This window comes from Rhinatrema bivittatum, chromosome 6, assembly GCF_901001135.1.
Source record: "Rhinatrema bivittatum chromosome 6, aRhiBiv1.1, whole genome shotgun sequence".
In the NCBI taxonomy this organism is placed as follows: domain Eukaryota; kingdom Metazoa; phylum Chordata; class Amphibia; order Gymnophiona; family Rhinatrematidae; genus Rhinatrema; species Rhinatrema bivittatum.
In genome coordinates this window covers 221,247,243-221,273,286 of record NC_042620.1, presented here as the reverse complement: position 1 = coordinate 221,273,286, position 26,044 = coordinate 221,247,243, and the positions used below count along the sequence as shown (strand labels likewise).

General features: G+C 43.2%; 1 protein-coding gene across 1 annotated transcript in view; it reads left to right on the top strand.

Annotated features, from left to right (window-relative positions):
* The window catches only part of CHM (CHM Rab escort protein), a 343,986-nt gene that overhangs the window by 153,014 nt on the left and 164,928 nt on the right, over positions 1-26,044 (top strand). Inside the window, exons 10-12 of the mRNA XM_029606587.1 lie at positions 11,383-11,487; positions 16,298-16,361; positions 17,988-18,084. Of these exons, the coding sequence (XP_029462447.1) occupies positions 11,383-11,487; positions 16,298-16,361; positions 17,988-18,084 (266 nt within the window). The remainder of the gene's footprint in view (positions 1-11,382; positions 11,488-16,297; positions 16,362-17,987; positions 18,085-26,044) is intronic.

Below are 26,044 nucleotides of genomic sequence, written 5' to 3'. Positions count from 1 at the left end.
GGGTTGGGTTGGTTTGGTTTGGGACTGGGCGGCTAAGTGCGAGAAGCATTTTTTTTTTCTGTGGATTGGGTTGGTTTGGGACTGGGCGGCTAAACACGTAGTCCATATCTGAGTCAAGGGAGAGCTAGTTGACAACTTATCTGTACTATGATGAGCTTTGGAGTAGCCGTATTGAATTCATAAGAAACGAAAATAAAGAAAATTTCTTCACCGTTCATTGATTTTGGACTGTGTACTTATCTTGCATTTCCATATTGATTCTTAATACATGGAATTAAAATAGAAATTAATACAGCATTTATTGGCCTCTTTCTGCTATCTATTATGTAACTTGTCTTGAAGTATTGCCACAGTCCTTTTGCCAAACAAGTGGTTACAAACTTAAATAATTTTGAGGTACCCACCATTTGTAATACAGAACTGTGTGGCACCTAGGAGGGGCAATGTAGGAAAATATTTAATAATTGCACATCCTACACCTGATTATGAATAATTAGAATTAATTGTCCATCAGTATCAATATTGTATCTGTTACAAAAGAAAGTGTAGTGTAAAATAGATAATAAACATTGAGAAAGTTATAATTATATGGAAATAGTGTATATGACTCAGCCAGCTCTGCACTTTGGCTCCCTCGACTATTCTCTAGCAGTTAACTCCCTAGCACCTTCTTTTCGCCACCTTTCCACATTAACCCTTTCTCCAGTATAAATATACATAAAGTTTAAAATAAAACATTTTATTGGAAATACAGTACATCAGCAAACAGAATACATTACTAATAATGTTAATTGAATACTTAAAGCCCAGCAATAAATTACACTCACTAGCTCCAAAATAAAGGGCTCATAGCATCATGCTCTCATTTCACCAGATATTTCCATGCTAACTGCAAGAGATATTAGTCGTGCCTGCCTGTTGTACTCCTGGGGGAAATCTGCGAACAAAAATTTAAAATTCTGAACACAAAAACTTAAAATTCTGCAAACTTTATATTGGTGAAAATAATATAATTTACATGACAGTCTTTAAGTAATTACATTTTAAATTAATACAGAAAAAAGTTATTACTTAGAGATGCAGAATTTTAAATATTTTGAGCAGAATTTCCCTAGAAATTCACTGTAAGACTGTCCCTTCCATCCTCTCTCCCTACTCCCCTGGCCTCTTTGCCCTCTTAGGCCCCAACTCCTCCACCTGCCAGTATCTCTCCCCTCCACCTCTAGGCTCAACCCCTTCCACACTGTCGCCAGTCCCAGAGTTTGACCCCGTTCTCAGTACTGCCCCTCACACAGGCTTCCTCTGTCCCTCCCTCTCTCACACACATGCTCCCTCTCTCTAGTTCACATACACACACCGTCATACAGGCTCCCTCACACTCTCGCACACACACATCCCCTCATACAGGGGCCCTCTCTCTTGCATATACACCCACACAAGCTCCCTTTCTCTCTCTCACATACATCCTCACACAGGCTACCTATGTCTCTCTCTCATGCACCCCTTCACACAGGCTCTGTCTCAAACATACACAATCCCTTCACACAGGCTAGCACCCTCACATACACATGATCCCTTTTTCATACGCTCCAACTCTCAATCTCACACACACTACTTCACAATTTCCTCATAGATGCTCCATCTCGCTGGCACTCACACTCAAGCATCCTCCCATGCTTTCTCTCACACCCTCCTGCTCACCCCCCTGCTCTTTTCTCTCTCACACCCCCTCTCCCTGCTCTCACCCTCCCCTCTCACACCTCCTCCCCTTTCTCACATCCCTCTCCCTCTCCTCTCTCTCTCTCACACACACATTCACTCTCACCAGGGCCTCCATCTTTGCCACGAGCGGAGCACATCCCGTGGCACAAGGGGGTCTTCATCTTCATTGCAAACTGCACGCACTCCGCAGCACATGGGGGCCTTCATCTTCGCTGCGAATGGCTCGCCAGGACCTTCATCTTCGCTGCAAGTGGAGTGCATCCCGCAGCACACGGGGGCCTTCATCTTCGCCACAAACGGCGCACCAGGGTCTTCATCTTCATGTGCTCTGTTCAGGGCATGCCGAGGTCTCCTCTGCCATTTTCTGAGCATGGGGGGGGGGGGGAATTCTGCGCGCCGCAGTAGGCAGAATTCCCCCAGGACTAAGGGTTAGGTCTTAGAAGTCCTTCCTGTGAATGAGTGACTATCTGAAGCCACCCTCCAATGATAACTTCTCATCACACATGCGAACCAGTGCCTATGCCATTCTGGGATATGAAAGCTTCAAGGCATTCATCCATGAAAAATTGGATGTGTACTCCTGAGGGAATTCTGTGCACAAAATTTTAAAATTCTGCGCACAAAATACGGAAAAATTATTATTCAAAGATGTAGAATTTAAAATACTTTGAGCAGAATTCCCCTAGAAGTACACTGTAGGCGTGTACCTGACACCCTCTCTCCCTTCTCCCCTGGCCCAGCCTCTTTCACTCTGCCCTCTCAGGCTCTAACTTCTTCACACTCCACTATCTCCCTGCTCCTCCAGGCTCAACCCTTTCCACTATCTCCACCCTCCAGCCCTCCACTCCTAGAATTTGACTACTCTCTCATACAGCCTTTCTGTCACACATTCACACACACCCTCACACTGATGCCCTCCCTCTTCCCCCCCCCACACACACCCTAAAAACAGGTTCCCTCTCTCTCACATACACACACACACCCCTTCATACAGGCTCTCTTGTGCACAAACCCTCCTCACACAGGCTCCCTCTTTCCTTCACACAAACACACACCCTCACACAGGTTCCCTCTCTCTTGCGCACACACACCCTCACATAGGCTCCCTCTCTCTTGCATACACACCCCCCCTCACAAAGACTCCCTTTTTCTCTATTGCACACATTCCCTCCCCCCCCTCACATAGGCTTCATCTCTCTGGCAAAGACACACACAGGCTCTTTCTCTCTTTCACGCTCATACACCCCTGCACATAGACTCTCTCTCTCTCACTCACACACACCCACCTCTTCACCTGGGTTCCCTCTCACACACAACACACACCTTCACAAAACCCCTTGCTCACACACACCCTCACTCAGACACAAAGGCTCCAGATCTCTCTCACCCTCCTGTGCCTGTCATTCTGCGCACGCACACACACACACACACACAGGCCTTGTTGATGCTACTCCTTGGTCGTGACCTGCTCTCGGTCCACTGGTGCCTTTCTTTTTTTCAGCCTCGAGTGGGAAGAGCACACCACTCATGTCCCACTGGAGCCTGACTCAACTTTGGCCATGAACAGGATGAGTTCTGCTCACGGCTCAATGGTGCTTCCCTCGTCTTTAGGCACGGACGGGATGGACTCCACTTGCAGCTTGCTGGGCAGCTTAAAATTCTATACAAAAAAAGAAAAATCTACCCAAGAGGGGAATCCTGTCCAAATTCTGTGCCCGCAGTAGCACAGAATGCCCCCCAGGACGAGATGTGGCTAGATCTCCATGAGCATTAACATTTATACCATTGGAAAAGGGGAAGCGATTCCATTCCAGCCATAGAAGCTGAAGTATAGACAGAACGTTCCCCCAACTAAAGCCAACAGGTAATCTAACTATGGCTGTCAAGGGATTGGATAAGCCCATTAAGATCAGTTGCAGTCTCTGTTCCCTCACCACTAGCCTTAGTTTACAGCCTTTAGCACATCAGAGAGCCCCAAATGCCTGTTGCTCTGCTGCCACAAAAAAAGGAGGGGGGGAGGGGCAGCTTCCCTGCCTCTTCTAGCCCAGAATGAAAACTCTCAGGCTCCGGGGTGGGTGGGAAGGTTTCATTGCTGAAACATGGTTACAGATTTAAAAAGACTTTTAAGGCCCTGGCCTGCTGCCCCCCCCCCCCCCCCCCCCCCCCCCCAAAAAAAAAAGGCTGTTGGAAGAGCCGATGGCAGCATGAAGAATCTGCTGCTCCATGCAGACTGCCTGTCAGCCCCACACGCACATATTACTGACATCACGTAACAGCATGGTCGGCCAGAGGCATGACCCCCAAATCCGAGAGCAGGCGGTGCACGGGCAGGAGAAGTCCAACAGTGGCAGAGACAGGCATCTTCTGCCAGTATTGGCCACCTTTCCGTGGGTTGAGCCCTCAGTGCTAGTGGCTGGCAGGACTCGGGGGGGGGAATGGGAAACCCAAGGCACACACTAAAGCAATGTAGAAATCAAACCTGGAGACATCAAGGTGCTCACAGGAGCAGGATAGACTCACTGCAGGAAAACCCGGAAGCATGAAGGTGCCCGCAGAAGGCAGTGCAGGAGGACTGCAATTATAAGAAACATGCTGGGATTGGGAGCAAGCGGGAAAACTGGATATATGAAGCAATATAGCACCAACATGTTTAGGAACATAGAAACGATGACAGAAAAGGACAAAATGGTCCATCCAATCTGCTCAGCAAGCTTTTTATGGTAGCATCTGCAGTTATTCCCAAGCTCAGGCAAAGTGCAGACTGTGAGCCTGCTATAAAACTGTGTCCAGACAGGAGCAAGAATGGCCTCTAGCAGGAAGTCTGGTCTGTAGAACTTGAAGGACTAACAAATAGTCCCAGTGGCCCACGGAGGCCCTTTGCTGGCAGGAGACAGGAACTGCAGATCAGAGTCTCGTACATCAAGGGGGGGTGAGCCTCAGAGGAGAACTGGGCCACATGCGCAATGAGATTTCTATAAGAGTCCAGGAGGGAAGACATGATGCTGCGGCCAAGTTGTGTTCGTTGTCCCAGGGAGATTCACCCTGTTCCCCCGCTCCTCTTTTGTAACGCATTGTGGCACAAAAATTTTGCTATAAATGTTTCAACTCATTTATTTCTTTGTTACTGATGGGGTACTGCAGATTTAACTATTAGTATCTCCCTTAGGCATTTATTTGAATTATATTCTACATATGAAGAGACTGCATTTTTGGCTTAATTTGGAATGGTGTGTGATATTTAGCATTTAGAAATACCTGAATATAGTCATGCATTCAAAATACATTTTATTGTAACAGTATTGCACTGTACTAGCTCTAACCTAGTGGTTAGAGCAGTGTGCTATGAACCAGGGTTTAAATCCCACTGCCGCTCCTTGAGACCTTGGGCAAGTCACTTTACTCTCCATTGCTTTAGGTACAAACTTACAGGGTCATTTATCAAATCGTATTAATGCCATAATGCATGCGATAAATAACGCATCGCGAGATGCATATGCAAATTTTAAAAATTTAGTCAAAAGGGAAGAATTTGGGCGGAGTTCATGAAAATGAGGGGTGTCTAATGTTGCGTGTGATAGTGTAACGCACATTATTGCACATTTTAATGCCAGCAATAACTATACCTTTTTTCCTGGCGTTAGGTTGTGCGATATGCCTGAAACGGGATTTGCAATATTATCGTAAATCTCGTTTCAGGCAGGAGAGAGAGAGCGCTTCTGGGGTGGCACACATTCGTCACTATTTATTTGAAACCATTTTTATTGAGTTTTCAAATAGTCAATACAAAATGTAAGCGATCCGGAGAGGCAGGAACAAACCCCTCCGGACATGGACCCCTACAGAAAACCGTTTGCCAAGAAACCCCCACATTAACCCACCCCTTAATCTCCCCCCCCCCCAACCCACTCAGAACCCTAACGTCCAGAGAACCATGCTGCGACTTCAGGACTCAAGGTCCCCTCCAGACTTGAGTTCCGATCTCAATCAATATATGCAAAGAAAGTCAGTCATTAAGGATCAAACTTCTAGAACGATGGGGTAGCGCCTGCAAGTAAGGGTCCCAAATCATCAGGAGTTTTCCGTGTGTTGAGGGGAGGTGCGTGAGCTGAAATCATCCATTCTCATCATATGATGAAGTTGACTGTTCCAAATCCAAAAAGAGGGACCCCCCCAGTATCTCACCACTGTAACAGAATCACTTTATTTCCCACTAAGCATGCTTTCAGGATAAATAAACGATGGCCCCTCCGCGGTGGGAGACGGGGAAGACAGCCAAACAAAAAGAGAAGGGGAGTAATAGACAGGGAAACCCCAATAAGGCCATAAGATATTTGGCTATCTGACCCCAAAATTGCTGTATAGGGGGGCCAGCCCAAAAGGAGTGGGACAGTGTTCCAATGACCTTACTGCATTTGACACAGAGGATGGAGGTGAAAATGCTTGAGCAGTAAGCAATCTGGGCAGACATATAGGTCCGCTTCAGAAACTTGTACTGCATTTCTCGATAGAACATACTTACCGTGAGGAGGGACACTCGCCGAAAGCATGCCTTAAGAATAGGTACAGTAGCTACAAACACCCCATCCCCATTCCATCTAGCGACTAAGATGGAATAAGGATCCTGTCTAGTAAGAGCGGTGAGTTTTCTATAACATTGAGACAGAGAAAGTGACTGTTGTTTATCAAACAAAAACAACTTATACAATGTGTGAAACACCATGGGGGACAACGAAGCCGGAGGAAAGGATTGACGTCACTATTTATACCACTGTAGGAGGGTCAACTAGTAACTCGAGGTGAGGTTTTGGTGGTGGTCTAGGGTTTGGTGAGCAGTTTTACATGCACAATCAGAGGTATGAACAGCATGGAACACATCAGTGAAGATTTGATGTGGAGTGAGGAAAGGTACACAAAGATGAGATTTCTACAGTGTGCTCTCACCCTAGTTTGATAGCTGCTAGGGAGGAGAGTACATCAAACTAGGTTGAGAATACAGTGTACAGATTTCATCTTTGTATACCTTTCCTCACATCTTCACTGATGTGTACTGTGCAGTTATTACCTCTGTGCATGTAAATCTGCCCCCAAACCCTAGACCACCACCAAAACCTCACCTCGGGTTACTAGTTGACCCTCCTACAGTGGTATAAACGGTTTACTTATATGAGAGCCTTATAAAGAGTCTCTCTCTCAAATATCGCGAGTGCAATAAATTTAATGTGCGTTATCGTAAAATACGTATGCGAAGCGCTAAAATAGCACACAATCTCAAATTTACCTAACCATGCCCCTTTTTTATCGCAGGCGCTATTCCTGCGAAATTCATAGCAAAATGATAAATCTAGGTCTTAGATTGTGAGCCCTCTGGGGATAGAGAAATACCTACAGTACTTGATGTAATCCACTTTGAAGTGCCAGAAAGCAGAATATAAATCAAAATAAATAAATTAAAATCTGACTGGCCATGCTTCCCTCCTCCTCCCCAAACAGGAAAAGAATGAGATGTGTAAATTTAATATTTTCATAATAGAAAGATACAGCAAATACATAACAATTTACATATCTTTGCTGAAATATTGCACACTGGCTTTGTCAGTGCTGGTAAGTCCATTTCATGGATGTCAACCTTAGTCCATTAGTTTTGGTAATGAGTCCTATAAAGTACATTTATAACTTGTAGCACAGCAAGGAGATGGATTCTACTTTTCATCCTTTTATCTAGACACATTGAAAGAAGGTCAATGGCGGGTTCTTTTTGATTCATTGTCTCAACACAGAGCAGATAAGAGACCTGGTGATGTCTGTGCATAAGTGTTTGGTGGAAGCAACACTTAGAAAAATATCATCGTCTCATGATAAGCTTTGAAACTAGGAACTGATTGTAAAAGTAGCAGTCTTCTTTACACTATTTGAAAAATATTTTACAGAGGACAGTTTTCAAAAGCATTCACCCAGATGGAGTGCTGCGGCTGAAAATTGTCTCTTGCAGCAGCCAAATGTATGCCTGGACCATCTCAATGCTTGCACTTCTTAGCCGGATTAAAAGAGGTATTTTAGGTGGAGGGGTGCATTTAGGTCATCAAACTCATGTGCACCCAGTTGCCGTAGGTGGCCTCTTGTGCATGCACACATTGTAGGGAACATTACCTGTGAGGTCTGCGCATGCTAAAGTGTGTGCATACTTTGCAACAATGCATGCTATTAAAAATTATTCCCTGAATGCATAACCACATGTATTTTACCAGATATAGAACTGGGAGAGAATCCTAAGTTTCTTTTCTTTTTTTTTTTTTTTTTTTTAATACAGTCCATGCTTCTGCCAAAATATTTGAAAGAAAAATATTTGCCAACCGCATAAAAAGGTTACAATTAAAGGCTACTTATATTTATAGTTCACTTGTTTATCGATTTTGTATTAATGTGATTATTTTAGTGACATTTAAAAATGTTTATTTGAAACATTATGAAGAGAATATCCATTAAAGCATTATAGTAAATATCAGGGGTTACATTAACACACAATTTTAGGGTCACATTTTAAATATAGCAAAATTGGGGCCATAAAAAGCCAGTAAGTTAATGTGCATGATTTTAAAATGGTGCATCTCTTTGCCAAGGCTTTCATTTTATGCAGCTTCCAAAAGGAAAGAAAAATTTACAGAAAAATTGTTTAAACAAAAGAGTGTGGGAAAAGCACAGTGAGTTTTGTTCCTAATGACTGGATGCAAGAATTAGGCAAAAGTTTCACAATGATTTTTGTAGGAGAGTTTGCTTGTGCGGTTTTTTTTTTTTTCTGTGAAATATTTTCCCTTCCCCAAGCTGCAAAAAATAATTTTGTCTTTTGCTTTTAGTTTGTTTTTATATATTTTATTCTGCTGCTCCTCCCTGTTGGTTGGATTGCACCAAAAATATTTAAGGATAGTCTCCCTCTTTTGCCAGTGAGCAGTGAGGGCATCTTGCGATGGTGGCTTTCGGAAGTAGAAAGACTAGCTAGAGCAGTCAAATCCCATCTCTCCAGCTGCTAAAACAAAAGAGGAGCTGAGCAGCTAATGGAGCTCATCTTTCAGGATACTGAAGAACAGGCCTGGATTTACCAATAAAGACATCAGGCCTGTGCCTAGGGCAGCCTCACCCCCTCCCAGTGCAGAGAACAGGATGGGAGGGGGTGAGGCTGGAAATGACAGAGCAAAGAGAAACTGCTCCTCTTTATTCCAGCCCTGGCCCTCCTCCCCTGTCCTGTTCAGGGAATAGGAAGAGAGGGATGATGCCAGAGCATACAGGGAGCAAAGAAAAGGCATCTGCTCCCTAATCCAGCCCCAATCTTTCTGTCATTCAGAGACTTGAGGTGAGCCTGGAGCAAAGAAGGTTATGCCTTAGACCTTCTGCTCTTTTGTCATTTGGGGGGGGGGGGGGTGCACGGCAGCACCAATAGTGCCTAGGGGGCAGCACAAGCCTAAATCCGTACTGCTGAAGAGGAGTCATTTGAGCAGCTAACATTGACTGCAAAAACAAAAGTAGGTGTCTGAGCTTGTCCTTCTCTTCTGTGGTATGCAGAAGTTGGAGTCCATCCCGCTTGCTCCTGAAGATGAATTAGGACCTCTTTGATGCAGCCCAAGTTGCTGTTTGCAGAATAGGACTAGCACTGTACTATGGCTTTTCGGAAGGAAAGAGGAGCACTAGGTCAGATGGAGGGAAGGTAAGATGCCCACAGGTCAGAGAAATCAAATAAGGTAGAATGGGAGAACATGAAATGAAGTTGAGTGAGGTCTCTAAGTTATTAGGGAAACCTTATGTAGTTTTCCCTATAAAATGATATAATGAAAAAAATTGAATGAAAAAAAGAATGAATTAAAGAGGCAAGAAAATACTTTTAAGTGGTTAAAGAAAAACAGAGACAGACCTATTGGAAAAATGTTTATTTGAGAGTATTGTGACTGGAATAAACTGTATATTTGGTGTCACTTTTGGCTAGTTTTGTAACTGCAAATCCAGAGAAAATAATACAACATAGAAAAATATTTATTTTCTTCAAACACAAAATTAATTTGTGTATATGGGAAGTATGTGCCTTAAAGACAAGCAGGTCACATGACCATGCTTGGTGCCAAACAGATGGGAGTGTTCCAGAGCTTTCTGGAAAGGCAAAAGCCTTTTACAGCCCATGCACCCTGCAGCAACTCCCCTCCCGCCCCCTGCTCATGTCTCCCTCTCAGTTCATTTTTTGCAAGCCAAGATAGTTGGATATGCTTTTCCTCTTTTCTGGCCCTGCAGAATTTAGAATATATTTTTCTTCTTTGCTTAGGTTTTCTGCCAGAATCCCCCTAAATTGCTCGAGTTAGTGGTTTTTATTTTTTGCGCTTTGGGAGTTTTATGTTTTGTTTATCATTCCTGACGAGCTGACCTATGGCTTTCTTCAGTGTGGCCTCATCAGCAGGCTTCCTGGCCAGTCTTTCATTTCTTTGGACCATCCTCTCTTAAGAGGAAAATTTCTTTGATTTTTGCCTCGGTGCCTTCAAGTTCTCTTCGAAATACGAACAGAAGATGTCCTTAACCAGCCATCGGAAGATTTACTTCAAATGTTTGGAGCAAGGTCATGATAATGCCGACTGTGACAGCTATGCAAAGATGTCATCCAGTGCAGTTCATGCCCAGGTTAGGCTATGAGCCTTCCTTGCTGGTGAACTAGAATTTAGCTCCTTGAAGCTGGTGTTGAGAGACATTTCACCAATCCTGATTGTCACTGTGATATGCCTGATATGACAGAGACAATATTCAGCAATCCGCCTGTCTAACTCATTTTCTAACAGTGCCAATGTCAGCACCAGAGTCAGCCTAGTGTGAATATCCTCCACAGGCTCAGGAGGTCATTATCAAGTGCTTCGGACTGGACCTCTGTCTATAATCTAGGAGGAAGAGCTCACCTCCAGATGTGGCCATTTGCACCTCCTTGCTCAAGGACAAAGTATTTATACAAAATACGGTAGATAAAATTCTCACATAGAACCCACACCCATTGTATCACCTTTAGGACTGCAGCCACTCATCTGTTAAATATTATGTTGTATGTGAAAGGCAACAGCAGCAGCATGTTTAAATATGTTTGTTTACTAACAGGAAGATGCTCTATTATGTATTACTTAAAGCAGTGGTTCCCAAACTTGTCCTTGGACTCTCAGCCAGTCAGGTTTTCAGGATATCCACATTGAATTTGCATGAGATACATTTGCATACCATAGAGACCCAGTATATGCAAATCCATCTCATGCATATTCATTGCGGACAGGTTTGGGAAAGTCTGGCTTAAAGCATAGTGCTCTTAGCAAAATGTAACTTTGCTGAGAGTACATAGACAAACCTTACTGCTATAAGGGAAGAAAACTGCATTTTGAAAAGAAAACTTAAGTTTCAGCATTTGAAAAATACATGAAGTATATCATCACACAGTGACTTCTCCCTAATCCTTCCTTCAGATGGTATAACCGTCTCTGATGGCCATCAGTCCTTAATGTTTTAGATACGAAAATGGATGCAGTTTTTAGAAACTGAACTGAGTTCATTGACTCTGTTTCTTATTTTTGAATCTGTGATCCTGAAGATAGTTTAATAGCCCTGCAGTGCTGCTAAGTGAATTGCTTTTATTTTCTAATGTGTTTGGTACAGATGCAAAGCAGTCATAGATTCTCGAGGTCAGAGAATAAGCTGCAGTTATTTCATCGTGGAGGACAGTTATCTTTCGGAGGAAACTTGTAAAAATGTGTGCTATCGGTAAGTGGTGGTACAGAAGTTTTAAATTTTTTATTATACTGTATGTCATGATTCTGCTGGCAATGAATGTAACTAAGTTTAAAAAGTTTATAATCCATAGGTGTGTTTTCATTAGTACTGTATAATGTGTGCAACCTCTCGCCTATGGATTATAGCAGCACACGTAGATTTCTATTAAAGTAGATATATAACATAATAGAGTATCTCATTTTATTTGACTGATAAGATCGCAGAATGGAACAAATTGAAAAGTATTGTTTAAAAAGAAGTAAATTAGAATTACATAATTCCTGTTTCATAAACTGGGACTATATTTTATTTTTTTTTATTTAAACGTATTTATATCCCACTCCTCCCAGGTTCGGGGCGGGTTACAATGTAGCATATATATCATTTAAAGTAGACATAGAATAAGTAAAAAAACACAAAACATCTTTAAAAAGATATAAAAGACAGATATATAACCCTCACTTGTTCTTTATTGGCCTAAACTAAAGCACTGATAGGTTAAGCGTGAAATGAAAGAAAACTGTAGCTTACTCAATTTTACTTTTCTATTATTTTACACTCTGGTAGTTTGCTGTACAAAGAACCAAAATATTTTCTTTACTCAGGTTAAATAAAACTAATTCCAATAATACCTTAATCGAACTTCAAATTGGTAGTGCCTTCTAGAGAGACCTGGCCTAACATTTGATGTCCTTTCTCACCTCCAGAAGTGGTTTTTATTTCTTCTCTTAAATTTTTTTCCTTCGTTATTTATTTATTTCTTTTTAGCAGTAGTGCTCAGCCCTGCTAAAGTCTGGAGACTCCATGCTTCTATTTCTGTTGTCGCATGGTGCATCTATTCTATCCTGTCTGTAATAGAAATGGGGGGAGTATGATAGCAGAGAAGAATAGAGGGGCTCATCTAGTATGCCCACTTTCCTTTGTCTTTCAGTACCATAGACCAGTGCTTCCCAACCAGAAGGCTGGAGAGAGAGAGAGAAGGTGCTGATGGTGTCATGAGTGGAGGGAGAAGGAAAGTGGTAGTGGTGAATGCCAGAAGAGTGGAGGGATAGGGAGAGAGAAAGAAAGGTGGTAATGATACCAGGGGGTGAGAAGAAAAGGAAGAAGGTGGTGATGACGGTGTAGGGGGGGGGAAGATAAGGTGGTGATGATACCAGGGGGATGGATGGAAGAGAAGGTGATGGTGCCAAGGGAGCATGATAATACCAGGTGATAAAGGGAGAGGGAACCTGATGCTGCCAGAAGTGAGTAAAGAAGGAAGAGAAGATGATGATGGTGATGGTGTGCCCCGATGAAGTGAACCCTGTGCCGGGTGTGCCACGACACACAAAAGGTTGGGCATCGCTGTTGTAAACCTCAACTAATTTCTGCCTTTCCCTTCACTTCTTTGCAACTGGGGATCCTCTGTACTGATCCTAAGCTTTCTAGCATGCTTTCTACTGCTGTATTTGCCTCCACTGGGAAGACCGTCCATGCATCCACAGTCCTTTTAGATGAAGAAATATTTTCTAATGCTGCTATACTCTGCTCATGTTGAGTATCGTATCGTGACCTCCTGTTCTCTGACTTCCTTTCCACTGAGAAATATTTACTTTATGTGCATTATTTATACCTTTGAGGTATTTGAATCTCTCTTATATATCCCCCCACCCCCCCTCCTCCTCTATATACATATTTAGGACTCTTAATTCTTATCTCATAGGATTTTTGGTTTAGAGACTGCACCATTTTGGTTGCCCTTCTCTGGACTTTCCTGTGCTCTTTCTATATGCTTTTGGAGTTGACAGCCTCCAGATACAATCTCATCAGTGGCTTGTACAGAGTCATTATCGCCTCTTTTCCTACTAGTTATTTCTCTCCCTATGCATCCTAGCAATTCTCTGCTCCGGTGCCTTGTCACCCTTGAGATCTCTCTCCTGTTTGGTACACACCCCCTATCGTGTCTTGCTGAGTTGTATTTCTGCATGCCGACTGTACATTCTTTATGTTGAATCTTCACTGCCAAGCATGTGACCACGCCTCAAGCTTTCTCAGGTCATGCCTCATTTTTTCGTCTCCATCAGCAGCCACCACACTGTTGCAGATTTTAGTATCATCTGCGGAAAGGCAACCTTGCACTGTCCCCTCTGCAGTACCAAATGTGGAAATAGTGGTATTTATTATGTTGCTATACCACAAATAGAAAAAACAGAGCCAGCCAGGAAGAGCTACTGTGCTTTTACAGAGGAGAAGTTTAGCTGCAAATTAGAAAATATCTGCAATGTGCTCTGGTAGTCATGTTTGAAATTTTCTTTGCTAATTCTGAGACCAGGGAATGAAGGAACTGGCTTACATAACCCTTGCTTGCTCAGGTTTGACATAGTGTGAATAGGATGCATAGCTGCCTTAAAGAACCAGCCCTTCATCTGTCATAGGGTTGCTGAACTGCACTGAAGTCATTTTCACAAGCTCTGTGATCAGTTTTAAGTGTCTGAATGTTAAAGACCCAAGCCCTGCATCAGCAGCCCTTTAAGGCTGGCTAATTCTGATACAGTTTTCTTTGAATTGTCTTTGCTGTCTGACCCTGCTGGAAATTGTGTCCCCTTTCAATTAATGAAGTATCTACTAATCGCATGATCATTAGTTTAAGTATATGTATGCGCTGCATCCCGGTTTTTAAGGCACGATAACGTTTGGATAGTTAACAGTAATGAATGTCATAGTGATCCAGCATAGGAAACCTTTATGTAGCATAATGTAGGTACATTAGAACAGATGCTGAGCGATCCTAGGAGCCATTCTGCATTCACTTTGAAGGAACATGTGCAAAGTCAGTAAAACGGGAATGGCTGGCTCTTGTTTGCAGCAGTGGTGCAAATGCAGTCATAAGCAGATTGAAGCGCAGAGGCTGGGTTGCTGTTCCCCACGAGTTGGGTTAGCGGGATGGGTGCGTGCCTGTGGTATTGCATCAAGAGAGAAATGAAAGTATGACGGGAGCTGCAAAAAGAGGTTTGGATTTTGGATTTAATTACTCATCTTGCCAAACCAGTGCTTAAGCTGAGTTACAATTCAGGTACAGTAGGAAGGTCCCTGCCCCAGACAGGGTTTATAATCTAAGGGCCCAGTGTATTGGGGTGCTTTTCAGAGTGCACAGTTTTACCTCTAGTTGTGTGCACACTTTTTTTTTTTGTGCGCACGCTGTACTCCCTATGCAGCAAAGGATTTTGTCCGTAAAACTGCATGCACTGCTTAGCGCCCGGGCATGAAAATTCCATCCGAATTAAGGCCTTAACAATTACCTCCTCCCTCCACCCCTCCCATGGAGAGAGATGCGCTGGCTTAACTCAGGTTTTTTTTAGCACTGGAAATTTTTCTCCTGGTCAGAGGCGGGGTTAATTTTCTGACACTAGTATCTGTCTCTGGGCCAAAGCAAGAGTTCTGATGCTAAGACCTGAAATTGGGAGTTACGTGCAGAAAACATGCTTTGTGCACACACGGCATGTTTTCTGCACATAAATACAATTTATAGGCACAAAAAATGCTTTCTGCGCCGAAAGCATTTTTGTGCATATAAATCATAAATCAGTTTTGTATGCACAAGCCTCTTATGCTCACAAAACATGACTTGTGTGTGTGCATAAATCATGTCTGAGTGACTCCCCCCCACCACCCGAGTTAGAATGTGCAATCAGCCTGTGCTGAGCACACATTTTAACTCCAATTGGTGCACACATTGTTGTGTTTGCGCACACTTTTAACCACCATTTGCTTACTGCATTGGGAGTTACGTTTTTTTTAGTGCCTGTTAAGAAATATGCACTGAATTTCAGTGCACGGTCTTAACACAGGCGTTATTACATCTACCCCTGTGTTGGAGGGAAAAGTGACTTGCTCAAGGTCGCAAGGAGTATGGGGAAAGAAGCTGGATTTGAACCCTAGCGTCTCTGGCTTTGTTTGTTCCCCTGACTCCTAGACCAGCCTCTACTCCAAAGGTATAAAATGGGAAGTTTCTTTTATTTTCAGAGTAAGCACAAAAAGCGAAGCTAATGTAAACAGTGTAGAATTAATTGGATGAAAGGTTTTCAGTGCCGTAATTATTATTATTTTTACATCTTCTTTCTGGGTGCAGCAATACAGCTGCAAATTGAAGCATCAGGATTGTCCCATGCTGCTGGGAGCCCAGTAGCATTCTAAAGCTAACCTAGCCGCCACCTTCTGTAAGTTTGTATAAAGAAAGATTGATAAAGTGCAATATTAAAAATCTAGTAAAAAGAAATTATATGCACAATTTAACTTTTGTATACCAAGATGTTTGATTTCAAAAATTGCCCCTTTCACCTATTGCTAGTCCTGGTGGTGTCATTTTAAAAATTGTCTAGCAAAGGTTCTGGCTTGGTTGCCTCTGTTTTGCATAACATTTATTTATTTATTTAAAACTTTTCTATGCCGACATTCATACAACATATCACATCGGTTTACCTGGAACTGGAATAACATAACTTTGAAAAAAGGAAGGCAAAGTTACATGGAACAGGGAGTAGGGTAACTTGGATGTAGGAGGCTACAGAGATCAGTGTTAAGAGAACAGTGGAAAAGTGATAACATGATTTGTTATATTAAGCTTTGTGCTTTCTTGTGTTTTGCATTTTGTAATTGCCATGTTAAGTTTTGTAGGACATCGCTGCAAGATTGCATGTTGTTACATTATACTGTAGTTCCTGCTGAATTTGTTTCTTGACTGTTTAAATATTTTCTGAAATGCCTTGATTATAAAGCTTTTCCCTAATCTGTGGAATTATATAACTTCCGTATATAATTGCAGGCAGACTTCCAGAGCAGTGCTCATTACAGATCGATCCATACTCAAGGCAGATTCTGATCAGCAGGTAAATGTCAGTGCCATGTATTTATTGAAAGTACTTCATGGAGCGCCAGCTGCAATTTACTAGCTACGAGTTGGGGAATTTAACAACAAAAATATAGCAAGTCACTAGGCTAGTACAGAATACAATAAATTGCAAGGGGTGAAATTGGAGAACTGGATGGCTCAGTGCATTGGCACAGGGATAGAGAGGATTTCATTTCTAGGTTGTTGACTCATATTCAGCCAGTTCAGCAGTTGCAGAAAGTTATTACCATTTCTACGCTTGATAGCTTATGTAAAGTCCATTGCTGGCCTGATTCCATTTTAGGTGGACAAGTGTCTGCATCATAAATAACACCATTACAATGGGTACCCTACTTGGCAATCTCAGCTTTTAGGCTGGGAACTGAAAAGGAATGAGAACTTGAACTCCTGTGACCCTTTGAGCAGGTCCTGCTAGAACAAATTTGAGACCCGTTGGTCGGCACCGTGTGGAAACATGCCCTTCCTCAGTTCTTGCCAGTCTTATATGTGAATTTACAAAGGAGCTGACATGTTAGTATTATAAGTCTGGCAATAAAAATTCACCATAAATTCTTATTTAAAAAAAACAAAACAGGTAAAGTGACTTGAAATGTGAAAGAGCATAGCTCCCTATGACCCTAAATGGAGTGAAATTATCACTTCTAAAACATGACTATATCAGCGTAAACTCATCAGCCGCTTAATTGGGATTTATTGTAAGTTAGCATGGGGTAAGAAAATGGACTTACAGATTTACCACCGAAATAATGAGGCTCAATAATGCAGAATCATCTGCCTCAAGGAAATAAAATGGCTGATGTGGAATCTGTGATAGAAATGAATGGAAATAAATGTCTATGGCTTTTCTATTCATGACAACAGATACATTTTGGGAGTGGTTGTCAGATTGGCTTCATCTTTTTACCCACAGACTTTGCAGTGATTTTCAAACTGAAAGCGCGTACATGCTCTCACTTGGAAAATTACCTTTGGAAACTTTCCAGCACAAATATCTAGCTGCTATTTTGTGTGGCTAATTTTTCTGACACAGAATATGTGCATGCTTTTCAGTTTTCAAAAGTATGCACGCGGTCCCCACCTTGCCCCCAGGATCACATCTTCCTACTGCAGGAAAAAAAAAATGTGCCTAGCGGCACTGTTATTGACTTTTACCCCATGTAAGGTGTAGGATGTTTCCCAAAGGCTTATTTTTGTCTGTTTTGCTTGTGGGAATGGCATTGAAAATTATTCCTGCCCCTCACCCCAAATAATTTTTGTATAAAGAAACGCATTGAAAAAGTTCAAGCTCCATACATAGATAATTTTAAAGGTTGTACATTAAATTCAATAAATCACTCCACAAATTAAATGTGCCTCTCTCTTTTCTTCCCTCCTCCTCTCTCTCTCCTCCCCGGGTCCTTGGCTACGTCATTGGCCTGCACGCACGTGTCCATCCGCATACCATGCACGCCGGATAGATGCATACAGAGACACAGATGGGCAGACGGGACACAGAATTTATTAACATATTGGCTTAGTTTTGAAAATGGAAAGACAGATACAACTTGATAGTTCAGCTAACCTGATCTGCTAAGTTATCTGCTGTCCTGTGTTTTCTTTGTAGATTTCCATTTTGACCATGCCGCCAATGGAGCCAGGGCAGCCAACGGTATCAGTCATTGAGTTGTGTTCCTCAACCATGACCTGCATGAAAGACACCTGTAAGCACAGTTTTTTCCCCTTTGTGCATTTATATTTTCACAAAAAGTTGCCGATGTGTGGTCTCGTGTTTCCCAAGTTGTAAGGCTCTGTTTTCCTCAGTATATTCCATCCAGTCTCATACAACTAATATTCATGAAAGTTATGCTGTGGGCTGCTAGTTCATAATTACTATTTAACTGCATTACCTAAGGACTGCAGCTGGGCAGTCAAGTTGTTCAAGTATTCATACCTATTAGATAAGTTGAATAATTTCAATTTGCTCAGGAATAAGTAAGAAAAGCTTGATGGAATTTTTTTTTTTTTTGGGAAGGGAGTCAAAAGCCTTTATTTTTATTATGTTTGCTTGTGCCGGATTTATTTGTTTCTCAATTATCTGATGGTATGGAGGCTTGGAATTGCCATTATTAAGCTTTCTCCTATTGGAGACATGTGGATGCCTACATTGTATTTAGCATATTCCAGAGTGGGTCTGGTAGTAAACATTCCATGCTTGAACACAGGGAGCTCAAATTTCAAAACTATCCTGGTATACCATTTGCGTGCATAAACTGGTGTGGCACTTATGGAAGCATTTTTTATAAGAAACACTTTTTATAAGAAAATACTGTGCATTTCTGCCCCGAAAGTACGTGCCTATATCTGAAATGTAGGAACATGCACTCTTTCTCTACCCATTTTATAAAAATACCCATGAATATTTTACATGCATAATAATTGTAACAGGATTAAACTCTGAGGCTATTTTATAAAGTGTGCACAGACGCCACTTATGAATATAAGTGAAGTCACTAGTTCACCATTACTTCCACCAGTTCACCTAGACCATGTGTGGCCAACTCTGGCCCTCAAGAGCCACATACAGGCCAGGTTTTCAGGAAATCCACCATGAATATGAATGAGAGAGATTTGCATGCACTGCCTCCGTTATATGCATATCTAACTCGTGTGTATACATGGTGGATCTCCTCACACTGAACTCCCACTAGTTCACCCAGACCTCCCACCTAAAAACTGCAGACAACATACAAGTCCAGTTTCAGTTGCACAAGGCAATTAGCAGGTGTAAAAGTGAACCGGCAAGTTTGGTAATGTATGCACGTATACCGCTTACAAATTAGCAACCTTGCACCCATACTTCTGAAACCCCTCCCTAGACTACCCCTATTTCCCCTAACGTTTACACACGATACTGCAAATGCATGTTTGCTTTCAAGGTTTATAAAATAGCATATCCACGAGCAAATGCTTGTTTTTACATGTGCATCCCCCACATATCCCTTTGAAAATGACCTTCATAGATTGTCGCACTCCAGAATAACGTGCATAAAGTATTATGTTTTGAATGCTTGCTGTGCATATTCTGTGCGCTGTGATTAAAATGTCAGCAGTATAGTATTTTGTTTAAAAATGGTAGTAATGATGTAGAGAAATGTGAGTTTTCCTCAGTTTGGTCACTATGGGACCTGGAGTGTAGCCACTTATAGAAAATAAGACCTTGATCTGAACAGATCCCCCAAATGCGTTCACAAGAACCAGTAATCATGATGACATTTGTCGAGGGCTGATGAGAGCAATGCAGAGAACTGAGGTGTCTCATGGGTCAGCTGCTGTATGCAGTTGTCTGAAAGGGACAGGACTGAAGACTTTCTTATGATTCTTGTTCGGGACTCGAGGATCCAGAGTGACTTTACTATAAGCATTGCTTGTTTGTCTCCTTTGTATCACATGAACACCTTGTCATATGGTTTGGATTGGCGGTATCTTTCATCAGAGGCTAAGGGTAACATATGCACCAGACTGTGTTATATCTGTGATAACTTTTGACCAATGCAGATCCATTTCCATCAACCAAAGACTAAGCCCTTATGATAAAACCTGTAGAAGATATTTATGCTTCTTATTAAAATGTAAATCTTGAGACAAGCATAGATAAGACCAATGAATACTGTATGCTGGAGAACCTTCTTCATGTGCAAGTTTTCTAGATTTATTAGAATGGAAAGTAAGTAGATTTGTGGGTAATATCTTTCATCATCTTTCAAAAACTCCTAATAAGATTAAAGCAAGGTAATAAGACTTCACTAGCCACACTGTATTTGCACATTTCAGTGCACTAGTCCCTGTCTGTAATAACTGGGCCGAGTGTCAGTTTGTTATAGCAGGGTTTTGACTAGTTTAACAAATTCAGTATAGGATCTACTTTTGGAGACAGCTTCAGTTTGTTGCAAACAAGATTCTTTATAGAAAAATAAAGGTCTGATTTAAAAAGGAGCTGCTGTGATAGATGACTTACTCAAAGTTTCCTTTTATCACAGGCCTGCTCCCTATGCAGCCTCCCCCTCCTATCCCGAGCAGATCACCCTCAAGAGCAATTGAAAATCTACATTTTTTCCCCCTAGGATTGGTTGAACCTTGTGAGAAGCAGAATTAGAAAAAAATGGAACCACCTTGTTCTTTTTGGGGGGGGGGGGGGGAAGGGAGGGAGGGGCAGCAGGATTTGTTTGTTTTTTTCTTGCTCCTTTGGGCTTCAGTCAGGCTGGAATCATACGTCATGAGCCTTCATTCACAGCTTCTTGGGGACTTTGTCCTTTGCTTTTCTCTCTCTGCTCCCTTAGTTCAGTCATCGCTGTGGCAGTCCTTGACTAGGGGCCAACGCAGCAGGACTCCTTCCAGAGCCCTGAAACCACAGGCCCGAAATCTGGCCAATAGCTGTTAGCATTGTGCTGTGGCTGGGCCTGCTTCCTCTGCAGCATTCCCAGCAACGGCCAGCTTGGGGTGTGGAAGATGTGACCCAGAAATCAAAAGTAGGCACTGCCCTTGGCCGTGTGTAGCATTGCTGCCGAACTACTGGGCCAGCCCCAAGAAGTACCCTGTTTTCCTGCCATGTAAAAGGGGTCAGGCTAAGAGCCAAAGCATTTCCTATAGTAGCTCCAGCACTCTGGAATCCACTTCCTTTGGAGGTTAGATTAGATCAAAACTGTCTTTCTTTCTGAAAGAAGCTTAAAGCCTGGCTTTTTAACCAGTAATATTTTGATGCATATTTCGGCTGTAAGTTCTGGAGGATGGGGGTTCTTGTCTGCTCCATGTTCTGGTTTTTTAACTGCATGTTTTGGTATTGTATGATTGAGTTTTATTATGCATGTTGTATTGTACTTCGCTTTGGACATCCCGATTGTGTAGGGGAGGTGGTTGATATGTAATTTTAAATAAAAACATGCAAAGTTTAAAATGTGTTGGGATATTTTATGGGTAAGAATATTTCTTTTCAGTTGTATTTTATTTTTCCCCAGGAATTTCAGTGTTTATTACAGCAAGAACAGAAATAGGAGAAATAAGTGAAAAAAAAAAAGATTCCTTATTTTTCCATGTAGATATAATCTTTGTTCTAGTTGTAATAAACACTGATAAAACTTCTAGGAAAAAAATAAAGCAAAAACTGAACAAATTCCTTATTTATGGGCTAAATAACTCAGCATTAAAGTTTAATATAACGTGCAACTGTTTCTTTAAGAATTGTATTGTTTGACATTTTTTGTTTCCTTTAATGAACGCATTTAACTGTTTCAGTATGAGTAAACCAATTCTCATATAATTTTCATAATCAAATGAACATCTTTCCAAGTAAGATTCTAGGTATTATGAGTGAATTTATGAAATTTCCTGAATATATAGAATTCATATTGGGGCAGATTTTAAAAGCCCTACACGCGCCGAGCCTATTTTGCATAGGCCTGATGACGTGCGCAAAGCCCCAGGACTCACGTTTGTTCCGGGGCTTGAAAAAAGGGGCGGGGCATGGCCAGAGGCCTCCATAGGGCCCCTAGGCCAGGGGATCGCGCGCCGGCACTTGCCGGTGTGCACAGCCCTCGCCTGCCCAGAGGCAGGCGCAACTTGTAAAATAAAGGTATGGGGGGGGGGGGGCTGGGGGGGGGCGGAGAAGGGAGGGGAAGGTGAAGGGGGGGCGGAAGGAATGTGGGGGGGGGGGGGCGGAGGGAACGTGGAAAGCCATCGGGGCTCCCCGGATTTTATAACATGCATGCGCAACCCAAAAGGTTCTTTTCCAAACAGCTGTTTCAGATCCCAGTATGACTAGAGCCAATACAGAAAGAATTATCTTCTCATGCTGAGGGCCTTCCCAGATTCAAGCCTTACATCAAGACAACACATGTTTTGTGATTCAATGATTTCTGCTGCATCAGATACCTTTAAAATTGGAGGGATGTGAAAAAAAGTTAAGGATTATTTTGTCCGTGGCCGCCCCTCACTACTGGCTTGCGCTGCCGGCGCATTCCCACCGGGGAAGGAGCCATCCACCTCACCGCCGACCGACCGATTCAGCAGGCCCGCTCGCCGACCGACCAATCCAGCAGGCCTGCAGCCGACCACCAGGACACGTGGGGACCGCTGCGACCGCGCCCCCAAGCCCCTCTGGAGAACTATCGGAGGCCAAGCACTGTCCTGACGCCATCGACGAGGGACGGACGGTAGGCCATTTAAATCGGGCCCAGACCTGCGGCGCCGCGTGCACGAAGGAGCGCGACCTAATGGGCCTGCCCCTTCATGCTCCCCCTTCGTGCTCCCCTTTTTCTCCCCCTCTACCCTTCCCACGCATCCCAACCGACCTCCCTGCTTGAAACTCATTCTACCGTTCCCTGTATACCTCTTTTCAATTTTCCTCCCAACGCTCCTAGCTGAAAATCTCCATATGCTCTGTTTTGCTATATTACCTGAGCTGTTTTGTTTCCCCTGCAAGATCTTGTGTGTGCTAAAGCATTTTTAGATCCCTTTCCGCTATCAACTTTTTGCTCAGCCCTGTACTCAATACTACCATGTATTAAGTCAACATTGCACGCTAATACTCTATTATTGCACTGTATAACTTTATTGTCCGTTGTACCTGGCATTATTACGCTAAAATATTTCCATCAGATTCTTCATACTGCTCTGTACCAATTCTACAAGTGAATCTTCAACCCTCTTCTCACCTCTCCCCTCTCCACCCACTCTCCCCCTATCCTTTCACACTCCGCTGTCAGCCTCCTCTGCCAGCCTCTCCCCCCCAGAGATTTTTTTTTTCTAATCACCCTTTCCCACCATGCCTCTCCACTCCCACTCCACTCCCACCTCATTCCCGATCCCCCGTATATACCCCTCCTCTTTCAGACCACCACCTCTTCGCCCTGTGAACCCTCAAACCCAGCACAAATCCCTCCTCCCCATCCTTATCTCACCTTTAACACAACTTCTTGGCCTCACCACATTATCCCTCATATTATTCCATGCTCACTCCCTCTCCAAAAAAACCCATATCCTTGATGACCTCATTCATGACTACAAACCTGAAATCTGTGCAGTTACTGAGACCTGGCTCAAGGACACCGACACTGGTATCCTGAACCAGCTCCCCACAGTCTCCCATGATATTTTCTCCATTCCCAGACCCGAAAAAAGAGGTGGTGGCATCCTTATCACCAAGAAAAATCTCAATCTCAGGCCCATGAACATCAACCCCCCACCAAAACTGGAAGTCGGGCTATTTAAATCTAATGATCTCCAAATCTGTCTCGTCTATGCCCCTCCTGGAACAAAACCCCTCCCCCATCATTGAACTCATATCCAACAATATAAATATTGAAAAACCTGCCATACTACTGGGAGACTTCAATCTTCACGTAGACTCCACTCCACGTTCACCATCCTGCGAAACCATCCTCTCCACCCTACAGGCCCTAGGCTTCACCCAAATCATCTCAGCCCCCACGCACAAAGCGGGGCATACCCTGGACCTCATTTTCACCAACTCCTGTATCCAGGTCCCATCTCCCCCTACTTGTACCCCTGTACCATGGTCTGACCACGCACTTATTGAGACCCGCTTTACCCTAAGCACCTCTAACTCCTGCAACCACTCACAAAACAGCAATTCCTACTCCTACCGCAAAACCTGCACAACTGAGGAACTCACCACAGCACTCGCCGACACCCTGAACAACCTAGACTGCTCCTCCCCAGACTCTGCCCTCACCTCCTGGGTCAGCATCACTCAAGACATAGCTAACAAGATATGTCCCCTTATTACCCGCAAGCAACGCACCCCTCCCTCCAACAACAAACCCTGGTGCACAATGGAATTGCACTAAATGAAACACAATCTTAGACTCAAAGAAAGAGCGTGGCGTAAAGCTCCCATTCCACAGCACTCCACTTCCTACAAATCCTATCTACACTCATACCGCCTTGCCATTCAAAACACCAAACGTGACTACTACGCCTCCAAAATCCATCAATACACTTTCAACCCCAAAGCCCTTTTCTCCTATGTCGCAGCCCTTACTAATCCCTCCACCCACAGCATTGCTGAGGAGGAAACTAGCACAAAATGCGAAGAACTCGCTCGATTCTTCAACAACAAAATAGCTAACATACTCCTCAGGTTCTCCCCTGCAACTACCAACATGCCCCGCCCTCCCAAACCCAACCACAACTCCCCCTCCCTGAAAAGTTCTCTCGACTCCATTGAATTTACCTCATCTAAGGAAATTGAGGCAATCCTCAAAAAATCTAAGCCTGCATCCCACCCCTCAGATACTATACCTACAAAACCCTCCTCTCCATCCCCAACACCATTGCTTAACCCCTAGCAGATATTATTAACAGTTCCCTGTCCACTGGCTCAATCCCCGATCCCCTTAAACACGCTGTAGTCAAACCACTCCTCAAGAAGCCTTCCCTTGACCCCAAAGATCCAGCCAACTATCGTCCAATCTCCAATCTCCCTTTCATCTCAAAAATCATGGAGAAGGTAGTAAACACCCAGCTCATGGAATACCTCGACGATAATTACATACTCCACTTCTCACAGTTCGGCTTTCGCAAACATTTAAGTAACGAAACCCTCCTACTCTCCCTCACGGACTTCCTCCTCACCGGCCTTGACCAAGGTCATAACTGCCTCATCGCCTTCCTCGACATCTCTACAGCCTTTGACACGATAAGCCATGATCTTCTCATCTTCTGCCTTGCCGACATCGGCATTTCTGGCTCGGCCTTCTTGTGGTTCAGATCCTACCTAACAGATGTTTCTCTGTAAAACTTGGTACCTCAGAATCCTTTCGTTTCACCCTATCTCAAGGAGTGCCTCAAGGCTCTTCCCTCTTCTCCACTCTTTTTAACACATATCTCCTCCCCCTCTGTCATCATCTATCTGATCTTGGTCTTAAATTCTACATCTACGCAGATGATGTCCAAATCATCATCCCTCTCCTTGAATCACTAACTGCCACTCTAAGTTTCTGGGAGAAATATCTCTCTTCTATTAACTCCTTACTCACCTCCCTTCAACTTGCCCTCACCTCTGCTAAAACTGAGCTCCTCCTCATCCATAACCACCAAACCTTTAAGCTGACCTCTCCTATTGACTCTTTGTCCCTCTCTTTCTCCTCTCAACCTCTGTATGGAACTTAGGCATCCTAATTGACCCACAGCTGAGCCTTAAGAACCACATCACCTCTGTCATAAAAGGAGATTTTTATAAGCTCATGGTCATAAAAAAGCTCAAGCCCCTACTCCATACTCATGATCTAAAAACTGTTATCCAAGCTACCTTAATATCTAAATTGGATTACTGTAACTCCTTGTACCTTGGCCTCCCCTACTCCACCATCAGACCTCTCCAGATACTTCAAAATGCCACTGCAAGGATAATCAGTAACGCACGTAAATCAGACCATATAACCCCCATCTTCAAAGACCTACACTGGCTCCCCATCCCCTCCCGCATCCTGTTCAAAACCCTTTCCATCATACACAAAGCTATCTACAATCATAAGTCCTCATGGCTCAATGAACTTCTTCAACTCACACAATCCTCCCGCCCCACCAGAACGAACCTCAAATGTACATTAAAAGTCCCCCTACTTAAGAAAGCTCGACTCTCAGCTACAAGGGACCGTGCCCTCT